This window comes from Cervus canadensis, chromosome 1 (genome assembly GCF_019320065.1).
Source record: "Cervus canadensis isolate Bull #8, Minnesota chromosome 1, ASM1932006v1, whole genome shotgun sequence".
Lineage (NCBI taxonomy): Eukaryota > Metazoa > Chordata > Mammalia > Artiodactyla > Cervidae > Cervus > Cervus canadensis.
In genome coordinates, this window is record NC_057386.1 from 50,017,773 (window position 1) to 50,035,230 (window position 17,458).

Sequence of the window (17,458 nt, forward strand, 5' to 3'; positions counted from 1 at the left end):
ACCTTATTTTTTTCTTTCTTAGCTTAGTTCTGAAAAAAATTCAAAACTTTGTAAACTAGAGTAGATACGGTTTTTCAAATTTGTCATTTGTTTTAGGGTGATGTGAACTGACCTTAGTGTACTCTTTGAACGGTGATTTCCTATATGGTTAGGCTTTGTATGTGTTACTTAAAGCAATTTTTTGTAATTACACATCTTTTCTGTTTAACTGTTAAAATATTATGTACTTTATTATGTTTTAATTGTTAAAAATTTTTTCTGAGTTTCCTGTTGTATTTGAACAATTAAAAAGTGTTATTGGCTTATAGTTTTTAAAGGGGAAATTAAATGACTTTAAGAATTGCAGTGATTATGTTAAGGTCCATTTACTTCTGTTTGAATAATTCAATTAAAAGTTTTTACCTGTTTATTTTCTAGGAAAGAAATGTAGAAGCTGTAAGAAATGCAAAAGACGAGCGTGTTCGGGAGATTAGGAATGCAGTGGAGATGATGATAGCACGATTAGATACCCAGCTGAAGAATAAGCTAATAACATTGATGGGTGAGTTTTCTTGTGTACATGGGGCTTTGAACCTCCTTGAGATTCGTCTTAGAAGAGTAAAAGTTGATAAGTTATAGGCTGGGGAAAGATTGCTTTAAAAAAAGAATTCTGCCTATTAATTTTTCCCTTATGTCAGTTAACATTACACCAAATTGATATGATTTCTGCTGACATCATGGGATATGCTTCCAGCTCCTCAGACTGTGATTTACACAGAAGATGGTCTGATTTGGCAAGCCTGCCTATACTGTAATCATGTCAGCAGTGTCTTTCTTCCTTCACTGTAATAATCATTCATTTATCCCTCCTGTTTCCAGCTTCTTTGAGACTGCTTTCCTCTCTGGGCATTCTTTTTCATAGATTCCTTTTTATTCAAAGAACATATCTCTTGCTGACAGTTCGTATACAAAATGGTCCACTAACTACATTCTTCTTTTTAGGCTGCTGTTAAATTTGGGGGGAGGAATTATTTCAGAATGGTTGATTGATTAAATACTTTGGTACATCTTTATATTCCTTAAGAAGCAATAACATTAATTTCATCACAGAGTATATTGTCATTATATGTTTCTTAGAAGGATTTAATAGAATTACATTGCATTTTGTCTGTTATTGTAGTTAGTGTTGGTTCTGAAATCCTCTTGTCAAAGCTACTATAATTAAAATCCTGGGAAGTTTTTTAAGATAGCTGTCATGAAGAAGTTTTGCTTACTTGAGATTGATTTCTTATCGAATATGTTCAATGAAAGTTAATTTCATTTTCAAACCAATAACGAGCCTGAATGTTCGTCTTTGCTATTTTTAAATAGGTCAGAAGACATCTCTGACTCAAGAAACAGAACTGTTGGAATCCTTAGTTCAGGAAGTAGAGCATCAGGTAATGGAATATTAAATGACATGAGATAAAGTCTTTATTGTTTTTTTGTTCATATACTTGAAAAGTTTTTTGGTTTTGTTGTTTTTTTGACAGTTTATATAAGGTCAAAGATCTCTGGATCTGTGTGCTGTACTAGGGATTTTTATGAAATAGGAATCAGCTGATTCAGTTTCTCCATCATGTTTGGGAACTAGGTAAAGTTTTTTTTTTTAATATTTATTTGTTGGTCGTGTTGAGTCTTAGTTGCATCATGTGGGATCTGGTCACACAGATTCTCTAGTTGTGGTGTGCAGAGTCAGTAGTTACAGCCGACAGGCTTGGTTACTCTGTGGCATGTGGGATCTTAGTTCCTAAGACAGGAATCAAACCTGTGTCACCTGCATTGCAAGGCAGATTGTTAACTGCTGCACCACTAAGGAAGTCCCAGAAAAATAAGATTTATTTTGTTTTTGCAAAAATGGAATTATTTTTATGGAGAATAGCCAATAGAAATCTAAATCTGTAGATTAAAATCTTCTGACATTGTGACTTCAAGATACAATATTATTGCCAATTACTAACATGTAGTGATCCTTAGGATAAAATTAGCATTTTTATTTATGAAGAAAATTTTTATTCCATACCAAATAGATAGCAGGTGTTGTTTTAGATGCTTAGAACACAGCAGTGGACAAAGTGGCAAAAAAAAAAAATCTGTCCTCAAGGACTTTATGATTTTAGATTCAGGGTAGGTGGGGATGAAGTCTATAGTGAATGAATAAATAATATGAATAAAATGTATAGATATTTGATATATTTATACGTCTTGAATTTGGTTTTTGAGATTCTCTAATTCATATGATACACAGCTGTCTCATGCAATTGTTCTCTTAATTATCATCCTGGGGATTCCCTTCATTTCTTTTTTAGGTTAAACCCTGTGTTTCCTGATTTCCGTGGCTTCCTGCTCTTGATTTATACATTTGTTTTGGAATCACACTTCCTCTGGCTTTTATGAAAGAGGAATCAGAGACTACATATCTGAAAATACATTTATCAGTCTTTACACTTGGTTGACTGTTTGGTAGAATTCAGTACATAAATATTTATTTATATATTCTTGTTTTTCTCTTCAGTGTTTCATGCTGTGTTGTTTGCTGAATCTTACTTTACTGAGCAGGGGTTGAACCTGGGCTGTTGGCAGTGAAAGCATGGTGTCTTAACCACTGTAACTGCTGGCCTGCCAGGGGATTCCCCAGTATTCCCATTCTTAACTGTGCATGTTGTTCTAGAGAACAGATTTTCCCCTCCAGAGAATAGTCAAGCAACCTTCTGCTGGAATGATGGGATAAATTTTTTAAACCAGCTGTAGTGGCATAGGGGTGGGATCTGGGGATCTGTGCACTTTTTTTTTTTTTTCATTTAACAGTGGATAGGATAATTGACCAAACAAATAAGCTACATGTATTTAAAGTGTACAATTTGATAAGTTTTAACAAATGTATACCCCTGTGAAACCATTACCACAGTCATGGTAGTAACTTTATTCCTCCAAAATTCCTTATACCTCTTTATAAACTCTGGTTCTGCTTCTTCCAACACTTCCCCCTCCAGGCAACCCCCAGTCTGCTTTCTCTCATAGATAAATTTGCCTTTCTAGTGTTTAATATAATTGGAATCTGACCTGGGCTCGATCACTGGGTTGGGAACATCCCCTGGAGGAGGGCATGGTAACCCATTCCAGTGTTCTTGCCCAGAGAATCTCATGGACTGAGGAGCCTGGCAGGCTGCAGTCCATGGGGCCACAAAGGATTGGACACGACTGAGTGACTAAGCATAGCACACACATTTTGTTTGATCTCTTTTACTCAGCAGAATTATTTTACAGTTCATTCATGTATCAATAGTTCTTTCCTTTTTAATTGCTGAGTAGTATTCCATTGTATGTATATGCCAGTTTGTTTTTCCCTTCAGCTATTTATGGTCATTTCGTTAGCTTCTTTTTTTTTGGATTGGCATATAGCCAGTTAACAGTGTTGTGATAGTTTCAGGTGAACCCAAAGAGATTCAACCAAAGATACATGTGTGTCCATTCTCCTTGGTTTGCTTTCTGGTTTTGACTTTTACAAATCAAGTGGCAATAAGCATTCATTTACAAATCTACATGGACATATATTTCCTTTTCTCTTGGGTCCACCTAAGATAGAATGGAAAATACATGATTCAATTTTTAATAAATGCCATCTCTTTTCCTGAAGAGACTGTATCTTTTTTTTTTTTGAGACTGTATCATTTTTATTTCTGTCAGTAGTCTTTGAGAGTATTAGTTAATTCACATTCTTGTTAACATGTGATATAGTCAGTCTTTAATTTGAGGTGTTCTCATAGAAGTGTAATAATATTTCATTATGGTTTTATTAGGTTGGGGCAAAAGTAATTGCAGTTTCAGACCGTGATTTTTAAATCATTATAACTAGGCTCAACCACATTTTTATTAATTAAAATAGAAACCATTACCATCAACACGTTTTTGCTAACAATAAATAAGTTTGTTTATTCCTATAGTGTAAAAATCTGTGCTTCAGTGAACTCTTGAAAAGCATTTTCTGCCTCCTGTTGGTTGAGGACGCATTTTCCATGCAAAAACTTGTCAAGGTGTTTGAAGAAGTGGTAGTTGGTTGGCAAGAGGTTAGGTGAATATGGTGGATGAGGCAAAACTTCATAGCCCAGTTCATTCAACTTTTGAAGTGTTGGTTGTATGACCTGCAGTCAGGCATTGTCCTGGAAAAGAATTGGACCCATTCGGTTAACCAGTGCTGGCTATAGTCATTGCAGTTTTTGGGGCATCTCATCAGATTGCTGAGCATACTTCTCAGATATACTGGTTTTATTGGGATTCAGAAAGCTGTAGTGAATCAGACCAGGAGCAGACCACCAAACAGTGACCATGATCTCATTTTGGTGCAAATTTGACTCCAAAAAGTCCTTTGGAGCTTCTCGGTCCACCCACTGAGCTGGTCATTGCCAGTTGTATAAAATCTACTTTTTGTTGCACATCGCAGTCTGAGAAATGGTTCATTGTTACGTAGAATAAGAGAAGATGACACTTTAAAAACAACCGTTATTTTGATTTAAGGTCAGTTCATGAGGCACCCACTTATCAAGCTTTTCCACCTTTCCAATTTGCTTCAGATGCCAAACGATTTTAGAATAGTAAACGTTGAATTCTTTAGCAACTTCTCATGTAGTTGTAAGAAGATCAGCTTTGATGATTGCTCTCGATTGATTGTTGTCACCTTCCAGTGGCCGGCCACTATGCCCCTCATCTTCAAAGCTCTCGTTTCCTTTGCAAAACTTCTTGAACCACTGCTGCTCTGTACATTTCTTAGCAGTTCCTGGGCCAAATGCATTGTTGATTTTACAAGTTGTCTGGTGCTTTATGACACGACCCATTTTGAACTTAAATAAAAAAATCACTCAGATTTGCTTTTTGTCTGACATCATTTCTGTAGTCTAAAATAAATATAAAATAAACTGCAATAAGTCATTAGCAAAAAAAAGAATAAAGCGAGAAATGAGCATTAAAGTGATGTGTAGCATAATGACATTTATTTAAGAATGAATGTATTCTAATATCAGATGATAAAGTTTAACAATGCAAAACCGCAATTACTTTTGCACAAACCTAATTTACATTTGCCTTGTGACTAATGATGCTAAGCATCCTTTCTTGAATTTATGTGTCATCCATGTATCCTCTTTATTGAGGTATCTGTTCAGATCTTTTTGTTATTCAGATCTTTTGGCCATCATTTTATAGCCTTGTTTGTTTTCTTACTGAGTTTTGAGAGCTCTTTGTGTAGAAAACTGGATATAAGTTCTTTATTAGATAGGTGCTTTGCAAAGATTTCCTTCAAGTCTATGGCTTGTCTTTTCACTCTCTTAGAAGTGTCTTTTGAAAGGAAGTTTTAAATTTTAATGAAATGTAATTTATCAGTTTGTTCTGCTGTCATAGCTAAGAAATCTTTACTTAACCTAAGATCACAAATATTTTCTACTGTGTTTTCTTCCAGAAGTTTTATGGTTTTAGGCTTTATATTTAGGACTATGATCCATTTTGATCTATTTTTGGTGTATGAGGTATGGATCCAAGGTAGTCTTTTTGTTTTAATTTGTATATATATGTGACTGTCCAGTTATTCTCGTACCATTTGTTGAAGGCCAGATTTTGTTCACTGAATTGCCTTTGCATCTTTTTCAAAAATTAGTCCATATATATGTTGCCTACTGATTTGTTTTATGCCACTGCTGCACTGGTTTGATTACTGTTGCTTTTTATAATAAAATCAACCCTGAATATTCTTTGGAAGGACTGGTGCTGAAGCTGAAGCTCCAATATTTTGGCCAGCTGCTGTGAAGTGCCAGCTCATTGAAAGAGACCCTGATGCTGGGAAAGATTGTGAGCAGAAGGAGAAGAAGGTGACAGGATGAGGTGGTTGGATGGTATCCCTGACTTGATGGAGTTGAGTTTGAGCAAACTCTGGGAGATAGTGAGAAACAGGGAAGCCTGGTGTGCTAACAGCCCATGGGCTTGCAGGGTCAGATATGACTTAGCGACTGAACCACAACAAAAAGTGTTAACTCTCTAACTTTGCTCTTCCTTTTTTTAGAATTTTTTTTTAACCTTCATATGAACTTTAGATTCAACTTTACAAAGAGATTAACATTTCCACTGAAAAAATTTTTTTTTTCTTTAATATTAATTTTTTTTAGCTGCTTTGAGTCATAGTTGTGGCAGGTGGGCTCAATAGTTGCAATGTGCGGGCTTATGGCATGTGGGATCCTAGTTCCCTGACGAAGGTTAGAACTTGAGCCCCCTTTATTGGCAGGCAGATTCTTAACCCCTGGATGACCAGGAAGTCCCATGTTTTGGGGTTTGATTGGAATTACATTGGATCTATATAGCAACTTGGGGAGATGGGACATTTTAACAATACTGAGTCTATTTCATGAAGAAGAGTCCATTTATTTTAGCAGTGTTTTGTAACTTTTCCGGGCACAAGATTTTTACATCATTTGTCAGATTTATTTGGTATTTCAGAATTTTTGATACTATGATAAAGGATGAGTTTTTTCCCCCATTATTTATCATTTTGGGGATATAGTTGCTGTATAATGTTGTGTTAGATTCTGTTGTACAGTGAGGTGAATCCACTATGTGTACACACATACATCCCTTCCCTCTTGGACCTGCCTCCTATCTAGGTCACCACAAAGCATGGAGCAGAGCTCCCTGTGCTGTATACACCAGGTTCCCAGCTATTACATAGATACGTATATCAATCCCAGTCTCCTGCCTCACGTCCCCTACCTCTGTGCTCATACATCTGTTCTCTATGTCTGTCTCTCTGTTCTTGCCTGCAGATAGGTCCATCTATACGATTTCTTTAGATTCCACACATGCAGGTGATACCTCATTGTGGTTTTCAGTTTGCATTTCTCTAATAATTACTGTTGTTGAGGATCTTTTCTCATGCCTCTTGGCCACCTCCTATGTCTTCTTTGGAGAAATGGCTGTTTAGGTCTTGTACAAGCTTTTTGATTGGGTTGGTTGTTCTTTTAATATTGAGCTCCACAAGCTGTTTGTATATTTTGGAGATTGGTGAGTTTTAAATTATGTACTCTTCAGTGTTTTGGAAGAAGCTGTGTAGAACTGGTAATGTTTCTTTCTTAGATGTTTGCTAGAATACACCAGTGAAGCCATCTGAATCTTCTTTTCTTTGTGGAAAGAAAGAAAACAGGAAGTTTTCAGTTTCTTTATAGATATAAGGCAGTTTTTCTGACTTCCCCAGCAATCCAGTGTTTAAGACCCCCATTCTTCCACTTCAGAGGGTGCAAATTCGATCCCTGTTTGGGAAACTAAGATCATGCATTCCTTACATTATGGCCAAAAAGAAAAAAATAGGGCAGTTCACGTTGCCTTCATCTTGAATGAGCTTTCATAGTTTATGTCTTTCAGGGAATTAATCCCTTTCATTTGAATTTGCTGAATTTTTTGGCTAAAAATTAATAATAGTCCCTTATGCTTTTAACATTTTAGAATGCAGTGGTGTTACTTCTTTTCTTTCTGGTACTGGTAATTTGTGTCTTCTTTCTTTTCTCCCTGATCAGTCTGACTAGAGGATATTGAATTTTGTTGATCTTTTCAACTAAGTATTGGTTTTGTTTTTTCTCTGTTATTTTTCTGCTTTAAATTCTGTTGATTTTTATTTTGATCTAATTATTATCTTTCTTTTGCTTCAGTTCAGTTCAATCGCTCAGTTGTGTCTGACTCTCGGCGACCCATGGGCTGCAGTACACCAGGCCTCCCTATCCATCACCAACTCCCAGAGTTTCCTCAAACTCATGTCCATTGATTCGGTGATGCCATCCAACCATCTCATCCTTTGTCATCCCCTTCTCCTCCTGCCTTCAATCTTGCCCAGCATCAGGGTCTTTTTAAATGAGACAGTTCTTTGCATTAGGTGGCCAGGGTATTGGAGTTTCAGCTTCAACATTAGTCCTTCCAATGAACATTCAGGACTGATTTCCTTTAGGATGGACTGGCTGGATCTCCTTGCAGTCCAAGGGACTCTCAAGAGTCTTCTCCAACACCACAGTTCAAAAGCATCAATTCCTCGGTGCTCAGCTTTCTTCGTAGTCCAACGCTCACATCCATACATGACTACTGGAAAAACCATAGCCTTGACTAGACCTTTGTTGCAAAGTAATGTCTGCTTTTCAATATGCTGTCTAGGTTGGTCATAACTTCTCTTCCAAGGAGTAAGCATCTTTATATTTCATGGCTGCAGGTACCATCTCCAATGATTTTGGAGCCCCCCAAAATAAAGTCTGCCACTGTTTCCACCATTTCTCCATCTGTTTGCCATGAAGTGACAGAACTGGACGACATGATCTTTGTTTTCTCAATGTTGAGCTTAAAGCCAACTTTTTCACACTCCTCTTTCACTTTCATCAAGAGGCTGTTTAATTCTTCTTCACTTTCTGCCGTTAAGGGTGGTGTCATCTGCATATCTGAGGTTATTGATATTCCTCCCAGCAATCTTGATTCCAGCCTGTGTTTCATCCAGCACAGCGTTTCTCATGATGTACTCTGCATATAAGTTAAATAAGCAGGGTGACAATATACAGCCTTGACATACTCCTTTCCCGATTTGGAACCAGCCTGTTGTTTCATGTTCATTTCTAACTGTTGCTCCCTGACCTGCATACCGATTTCTCAAGAGGCAGGTCAGGTGGTCTGGTATTCCCATCTCTTTCAGAATTTTCCACAGTTTATTGTGATCCATACAGTGAAAGACTGGCATAGTCAGTAAAGCAGAAATAGATGTTTTTCTGGAAATCTCTTGCTTTTTCTATGATCCAGCGGATGTTGGCAATTTGATCTCTGGTTCTTCTGCCTTCTCTAAAACCAGGTTGAACATCTGGATGTTCACAGTTCATGTATTGCTGAAGCCTAGCTTGGAGAATTTTGAACATTACCTTGCTAGCATGTGAGATGAGTGCAGTTGTGCGGTAGTTTGAGCATTCTTTGGCATTGCCTTTCTTTGGGATTGGAACGAAAACTGAACTTTCCCAGTCCTGTGGCCACTGCTGAGTTTTCTAAATTTGCTGGCATATTGAGTGTAGTACTTTCACAACATCATCTTTTAGGATGTGAAATAGCTCAGCTGGAATTCCATCACCTCCACTAGCTTTGTTCGTAGTGATGCTTCCTAAGGCCCACTTGACTTCACATTCCAGGATGTCTGGCTCTAGGTGAGTGATCACACCATCATGATTATCTGGGTCGTGAAGATCTTTTTTGTACAATTCTTCTTTGTATACATGCCGCCTCTTCTTAATATCTTCTGCTTCTGTTAGGTCCATACCATTTCTGTCCTTTATTGAGCCCCTCTTTGCATGAACTGTTCCCTTGGTATCTAATCATCTTGAAGAGATCTCTGGTCTTTCCCATACTGTTGTTTTCCTCTGTTTCTTTGCAGTGATCACTGAGGAAGGCTTTCTTATCTCTCCTGGCTATTCTTTGGAACTCTGCATTCAAATGGGTATATCTTTTTTTTTTTTTTTTTTCATGTTGAAGTTTTTTATTTTGCTAAAATGTACAAACAGAATACAACTATCCACATTTTACGGTTTCTAAACATATAACCACTGATGGCTTCCAAAAGATGCTGATGTTCTTCATAGTTAAGATGCTTGATGTTCTGTGAAAGCCCAACGTACCTTCCACTCTACCCACCAAGCCAGTCTACTTCAGAAGTCCTGCCGTATGTTTTCTTTGTTTGCCTCTCCGTGTTGCTGCTTCATTTGAAAGAGCTCATTTTCTAATTGTACAATAGTCCTTTCAATCTCATAATTCTTACTGACCAGGGATACCCAGGTTGACTCCATTTCTCTTGATTTAGATCCAGCTGTGAGTTGCATGTTCTTTCGTTGCCAGTTTAAGTCTTGAATATGTTTCCTTAACTTCTGAAGCTCTTTCTGTGCGTGCTCAATCATATGAACTAGATTTTCATTATACACTTTCCAGGCATTGCATCCATGCTGGGACATTAGTTCCAAATTCTCAATTCGGACTGCCTGATGCTCTAACTGCGCCATAGAATTGTTTACGCACTCTTGCCATGCAGTGATGTCATTTTTCTGACCGGAGGAAGGGGCTGGAAGTTCATATCGTTTCATACTGAGCAATTCAATTGGTTGTCGAGCAGCCAGTCTTTCAAATTCATTTCTCATTATGTCTGTCTCAAAAGCAGAATAATCTGGGGCCGTCAGGTAGCTTAGATAGTTCTTCGTAGGTCGGTATCTACGAGTTTCCTCCTCCACCAACGCCGCAGCCGCTTCGCGAACACCAGGCGCTTCGTAACCCTGATCAAAATACGGCAGCGCATCCACCACAACCTCCCCGGCCACCAAACCAGTGCCCGCCATCCTTAAGTTCACTGGAGCTTTCTAAGTCTACGCCGGTTCAGGTTCACTTCAATACGCCAGTCAAATGGGTATATCTTTCCTTTTCTCTTTTGCTTTTGAGCTCTCTTCTTTTTACAGCTATTTGTAAGGTATCCTCAGACAGCCATTTTGCCTTTTTGCATGTCTTTTTCTTGGGGATGGTCTTGCTCCCTGTCTCCTGTACAATGTCATGAACCTCTGTTCATAGTTCATCAGGCACTCTTATTAGATCTAGTCCCTTAAATCTATTTCTCACTTCCATTGTATAATGGTTAGGGATTTAATTTAGGTCATACCTGAATGGTCTAGTGGTTTTCCCTACTTTCTTCAATTTAAGTCTGAATTTGGCAATAAGGAGTTCATGATCTGAGCCACAGTCAGCTCCCGGTCTTGTTTTTGCTAACTGTGTAGAGCTTCTCCATCTTTCACTGCAAAGAATCTAATCAGTCTGATTTTGGTGTTGACCATCTGGTGATGTCCATGTGTATGCTGCTGCCGCTGCTGCTAAGTTGCTTCAGTTGTGGCCAACTCTGTGCAACCCCATAGATGGCAGCCCACCAGGCTTCCCCATCCCTGGGATTCTCCAGGCAAGAGTACTGGAGTGGGGTGCCATTGCCTTCTCCTGTCCATGTGTATAGTCTTCAGTTTGATTTGCCCTTTCTCCCCTAAAATGTTAGGATTGAAGCTGGGGTTATTGATTTGAGCCCTTTCTGCTTGAAGCACATTCTTACATCCTTTGTGACTTCTTTGACACATGGGTTCTACAGAAGTATGTTACTTAGGTTCCAGATGTTTGGGGATTTTTCTGATACTCTGTAATGTCAGGTCAAGTTGGTTGATATTGATGTTCAAGTGTACTATATCCTTGTGGATTTTCTGCTCCCCTGTTCTATCGGTTATTGAGAGGGGGGTATTCAAGTTTTCAGGAATCATTCCATAATTTGTGTATTATGGCAGTTCTGTTGGTTTTTACTTCATGTATTTTGAAGCCATAGTAGTCGGGGCATAAACATCTAGGATTGTTACAGTCCCTTGATGAATTGTTTCCATTATCTCTGTGAAAGACCTGTTTGCTTTCAAATCTAGTTTATTTGATATAAAAAGTCATTTAAACTTTCTTTTAACTAGTTACCATGTCTTATCTTATTCTGTTGGTTTTCTTTTAATGTATTTGTTCTTAAACGTGTCTCGTAGGCAGTATACAATTGGGTCTCATTTTTTAGTCCTTTCTGACAATCTTTGACTTTTAACTGGGATGTTTAGTGTGCTCATTGATTTGGTACTGTTTGAATTTACTATCTTGCTGTTTTCTTGGTTCTACCAGTTCTTTGTTCCTTTGTTGGTTTCTTTTTTAAATTTTTTGGTTATTTTTGGGTTGAGTATTTTTCTTTATTTTATATATTGTTATTAGTTGATGGCACTGTTGTCAGTAATAATAAATGTAAATAATGTAGTAAATAATAAATGGAAAAAATGTAAATAAATGTCAATGGATTAGACTTCCTTGGTAGTCCACTTGCCAGTGAAGGGAACATGGGTTCAGTCCCTGGTCTAGGAAGATTCCACATGCCATGGAGCAACTAAGCCTGCATGCCACAGCTACTGAGCCTGTGCTCTGGAGCTCAAGTGCCACAGCTACTGAAGCCTGCCCACCCTGGCACCCATGCTCCGTGACAAAAGAAGCAAAGAGAAGCCAGTGCAGTGCAACTAGAGACTAGATCTGCTCACTGCAAGTAGAGAAGGCCCGCACACAGCAGTCCAGTGTCCCAGTGCAGCCAGAAATAAATAAAACAAAAAAAATGTATTTCATAACCAGTCAGCATAAGAACAAAGAAAAAGCACAATTAAAGCCCAACTCTGTTGCAAACAGAAATGCCAAAATCTTGAAGTACTGGCAAAGCAAAATCAGTAGGATATGTAGTAAAACAAGAAAGCAAGACTTGGTAGAGTTAATCAAAGGAATGTTGCATTATCAGAAAAGTCACTTGATTATAACTCAAGAGACTGTAGGCTAAAACCACAAGCACATGTAAGTAAAAATGAATAGAATAGTATTAATTTTAAAAATAACATTCAGTTATATTTGATCCTCATTCATTTCCAGATTATTCAGGAAACTAAGAGTAGAAGGAACTACCTTCACCTTATGAAAAATGTCTGTTTAAAAGTCTGCCTTTGGAGGAAATGAGGTCTCACTTTTTACCTTTGGTTTGACTTAATGTTTCCCGAATTGATAGAGGTTAAGACTTTTTTGTGTGTTAGGTCTTAAACATTTCTCAGTTCCCTGGAGTGTAATTTGAGAAATCCGTGTTTGAAGGTCATTGACTTCTAGAGGTTTGTTCATTTATATACATAATGGCTTCACTATACCACTCTAAAATATACATGTATAAGATATACAAATATATTATAGTTGCTTAGAATTGGATTTATGCTAATATACAGAGAAAAATACATTAAAATCAAATATATTTACTGAATACTACTACAATGGAAATCAATCAACCTAGATCCTTTACTTATTAACTTTCAAACCCACTTTCAAAGAATCATTGTGTTTTTCTTCATGTCATTTTTTTCAGTATATAACCAAAATAACTTCCATTTCCTTTAAGGATCTTGGGTGTGCTAGTGGATTGTAATTTTGTTTATTCAAACATTTTTTTTTCCTCACAGTTGCGGTCTTGCAGTAAGAGTGAATTGATATCTAAGAGCTCAGAGATCCTCATGATGTTTCAGCAAGTTCATCGAAAGCCTATGGCATCCTTTGTTACCACTCCTGTTCCACCAGACTTTATGAGGTACAACACTTTTTTTTTTTTTAACTTTATTTGCAAATGCATATACTTAGTTTTAAAAGAATGCTATTACTGGGGACTTGCTGACAGTCTAGTGGTTAAGACTTCCTGCTTCCACTGCAGGGGCGTAGGTTCGACCTCTGGTTAGGGAACTAAGTTGCTGCATGCCATACAGCCAAAAAGTTAAAAGCAAAAAAAGAATGCTATTGCTGACAACTTGAATTCAGATAGTTCTCCTTGACCAATAAGATAAGTCTCCATTTCTTTGTGAATTACCAAATCAGATACAATATTTATATTCTGTTCAAGCACTGAGTATTATTAAAATAGATTTGAGTCAACTAAGAATGTTCATTACTTTCTAAGGCTAACTATTGGATAGTGTGGTCAGCCATTTTAGTTTTGAAGATACCTTTTCTGAAGTGTTCCCCCATTACCAGTGGAAGGTAACAAGTGTTGGCATAAATATCACATATAAGGAAAAAGCTCTTACAGTTCAAAGTTGGGTACATGGATCTTCTATATCAGAGCCAGCTGATGTGTTTCTCCAAAATGCAAATTCCTAGGCTTGTGGACATGTCTGTGGAGATGATATTTAGGAAATAATCGTGAGCACCCTGAGTAATTCTGCATTTAAGTTTAGCAACCATTGATAGAGGTAAACTCTTAGGTAATACCACTTGCAGCAGTTTACTTCTGGTATTACCCCTTGGTAATACCACTTGCAGCGGTTTCTCAGGCAAGCAACTCTGCTTGACTTCTTGAGTTTTAGTCTCTATCACATCTAGTGATTGTTTTGATTTCTTTTTCCTTTCTAATTGCCCAAGGAACTCAGAACCCCAATAATGTCTTCCTTTCACTGCCTTCTTTTTTGGGTAATGATAGAAGGAACTGACATTGGGGTTAGGTAGGGGAGGTGGGTCAGGCATTTATAAAGAGAAAACCACCAAGAAATATTCTTTTTTGAAGTCTGATCATTAAGGAGCTTTCCCTGAGAAAAGGTCACTTTAGGGCCCTCTCCCTCTCCAATAAACCTTACTGTCTTACTGGAAAATTTGGCTTTTAACTGTTATTTTTATTAGAAACTCAATTTATGATTTACAGTATAGAAGAAGCAGGTGTTCATGTGTTGCAGAATAGATCAGCAACGAAGAGAGAGCCAAATAAGAAAATCTAGCATTTATGGATGTTAAGTTATGGAGGAAAGTTTAGGTGTGCAAAGCATTGGTGATTGTTTCTAAGCTAATCAGTCCCATTGGTTGATGATTTGTGATAAAGCCACAATGGAGAGTAAAAAGTCATTAAACAAGTTAATGTTATTTACAATATTAAAGATCATCTCTGTGCTCAGCACTGTTGTAAGTGCTACATAGGAGACATGGAATAGGAAGTAATAATCTTACTGGATATATATTCCACATTAAATGGTAGCGATTATATATTAAAATCAAATATTTGTTACTCAATTATATCAGAAATTCTAAGATGAAGTGTAGTTAGATACTGGTGTGGTTAAGATGACTTTATAGCCCGGAAAGGAATTGTGTAACAACTTGACAGATACTTAGAATTTCACTGGGCAGATGAGAATAGGATATGTGTGCATGAACAAAAATATGAGGATGTGAAAAGAGCTGCTGTATTTGGAAGTCAGCAGAGAAATCATTTCAGCCGGAATTTGAATGGCTATATTGTTTTGGGGCATTTAAGTCCTCCCTGAACAGGGAAAATACAGTTCTCAGTCCATAAAGACTTTTAGTTTCTGGGAGAAATGGTCAACTTGGGATGGAAAACCAGTTTTTATGTAGCTGACCAGTCTGTTTTCTTAAGGGAACAATGGATACTAATGCTATTCTTCCCTTTGTTTATTAAGTTATGATGAAGTCTCTGGTCTAAAGATTTGCAAATCAGTATTTTTCAGATTATTAGACTAGAGATGTTTTGAGGCTAGCCTCTCCATATTCCATGAAGTTTCACTGATATCATCGTGAGATGATGAGACATGTCTAGTCATTATAAAGACCAGAGTAGAAGAGGTATAGAAATAAAAAGCTTAAGAAGACAAACCTGTGCCTAATTTGCAGGCAGAATGGCACCACCAGTATGATTGTAGATAACCTCTGAATGAGTGAACATAATGTGAAAATACTAATAGTTAAAAGGTGGTAGAATTGATAGAATTAGGTGGTTTAGCAGTTACTGTGACTTTGTATGTTTGTGTAAAGAATGCAAAAATAAGTTTTTGAGGAAGTATTTCTACCAAATTACGAAAATTTTTCAGCAAACGTTTGTAAGTATTTCATCTATTCAGTGAATATTTGAATGCCAGCTATGTCCCAGGCATGTGCTATGTACAAGTAGAGGACACAATAGAGAGTTCTTATTTCCTCAGTTATGATTTAGGGAAAAAGATAGGTGATTGAAGCAGTAATAAAATGTGATCACTGTTGACAGGGGAAGTATATGTGTCCTCTTTTAATGCTTCCCTGTAGTGCTAATGTTACATGTGTCTGAAAAGTTTTCAGTGAAAAACTATATGTATGTAGGAGTACATCACAGTACCCTAGGATTGATCATTGTTCTCTGTGCTCTGAATGGTTTTTTTTCTCAGCATGTGAGAGCCATACTGTACTCTCTTGGTCAGTAAGCTTTAGCGGCCTATATGGTTTAACTTGTGGCTCAGGGAGTACAGAATCTGCTTGCAATGCAGGAGACCTGGCTTCGATCCCTGGGTCTGGAAGATCCCCTGGAGAAGGGAATGGCTACCCACTCCAGTATTCTTGCCTAGAGAATTCCGTGGACTGAGGAGGCTGGTGGGCTACAGTCTGTGTGGTCACAAAAAGTTGGGACACAACTGAACTACTGACATGCTTTAACGTGGACTTCCCTGGTGACTGAGACAGCAAAGAATCCGCCTGCAGTGCCAGAGACCCAGATCCTATCCCTAGGTTGGGAAGATCCTCTGGAGAAGGGAGTGGCTACGCACTCCAGTATTCTTACCTGGAGAATTCCATGGACACAGGAGCCTGGCGGGCTACAGTCCGTGGGGCTGCAAAGAGTTGGATATGACTGAGCAGCTAACACTTTCAGTTTCTTGTTTTAGCTTGCAAGCTTTCTGCCTTACACGGTTGCAAGTTAACCTTGTCATGTCCATCCTATGTTATTTTGTGTTTTGCAGAGCCCTTTGGCTATTAATGACTGATTAAAAATATGACAGCATTAGTCTGGCCTGAGAACAAAACAATAATAAGAGAAATGAAGGAACTATATCACAGTGGATATTAAGGACATGGTGGAAGAAACAGTATGAAGATCAGCAGGCAACTAGGAATTGGTTGAAGTCTATAGACATTATAAAGGATGTTTAGTGGGAGAACTGAACAATATTTGTGTGATCAGAAGTTGCACAAAATTACAGCCAAAAACATATTATTAATATAGTTAGTAGTGTTAGTTGCTCAGTAAGGATTAACTAGACAAAAAAATCTAGGAATGAGGATTGCGAGTCTTCTAACCTAGGAGAACAACTGCCTAGGGCTATGGTTAGGCGTGCTTAATAATAGGATGCTAGCTATACAGTTAACAGTTTCCAGACAAACTATATCTTATATCGCTTATGAAAAAGATGTGAGCTGTTTAACTATACATACTTATCATAAACTAAAGCCTGGTGGGCTACAGTCCAGTGTTGCAAAGAGTCAGACATGAGCAAGCAAAGTAATTAGCAGGAAAATGGACTGTCCCTTTGCCTATCTCCTGTAAATGTGGTTTAGTTCTCTTTGGGGAAGACTGTATGGAACTAAACTTCCCTAGGTAACCTTGCCTTGCCAAGAAACTGTTAATTTCATCATCTTGCTTGACCCCTATGTGATTATGTATTCTTATGACATTATATACTGTAGAAGGGAATGGCAAACCACTTCAGTATTCTTGCCTTGAGAACCCCATGAACAGTATGAAAAGGCAAAAAGATAGGACCCTGAAAGATGGACTCTCCAGGTCAGTAGGTGCCCATTATGCTACTGGAGATCAGTGGAGAAATAACCCCAGAAAGAATGAAGGAACAGAGCCAAAGCAAAAACAACACCCAGTTGTGGATGTGACTGGTGATGGAAGTCAAGTCCAGTGCTGTAAAGAGCAATATTGCATAGGAACCTGGAATGTCAGGTTCACGAATCAAGGCAAATTGGAAATGGTCAAACAGGAGATGGCAAGAGTGAACGTCAACATTTTAGGACTCAGAGACCTAAA

General features: G+C 37.8%; 2 protein-coding genes across 5 annotated transcripts in view; one reads left to right on the forward strand and one right to left on the reverse strand.

Moving 5' to 3' along the window:
• Positions 1-17,458, forward strand: part of TRIM37 (tripartite motif containing 37) — a 168,592-nt gene that overhangs the window by 14,733 nt on the left and 136,401 nt on the right. For all 4 annotated transcript variants that reach the window (XR_006272129.1, XM_043482864.1, XM_043482857.1 and 1 more), the window contains exons 7-9: positions 418-541; positions 1,351-1,418; positions 13,086-13,210. Coding sequence is in view for 3 of the 4 variants with exons in the window: in XM_043482864.1 (XP_043338799.1) it covers positions 418-541; positions 1,351-1,418; positions 13,086-13,210 (317 nt within the window). In the remaining variant the exon portion in view is untranslated. The remainder of the gene's footprint in view (positions 1-417; positions 542-1,350; positions 1,419-13,085; positions 13,211-17,458) is intronic.
• On the reverse strand, positions 9,518-10,447 carry LOC122450536 (pre-mRNA-splicing factor SPF27-like). The gene has a single exon (XM_043482911.1). The coding sequence runs from the start codon at positions 10,389-10,391 to the stop codon at positions 9,714-9,716; it is 678 nt and encodes a 225-aa protein (XP_043338846.1). The 5' UTR covers positions 10,392-10,447; the 3' UTR covers positions 9,518-9,713.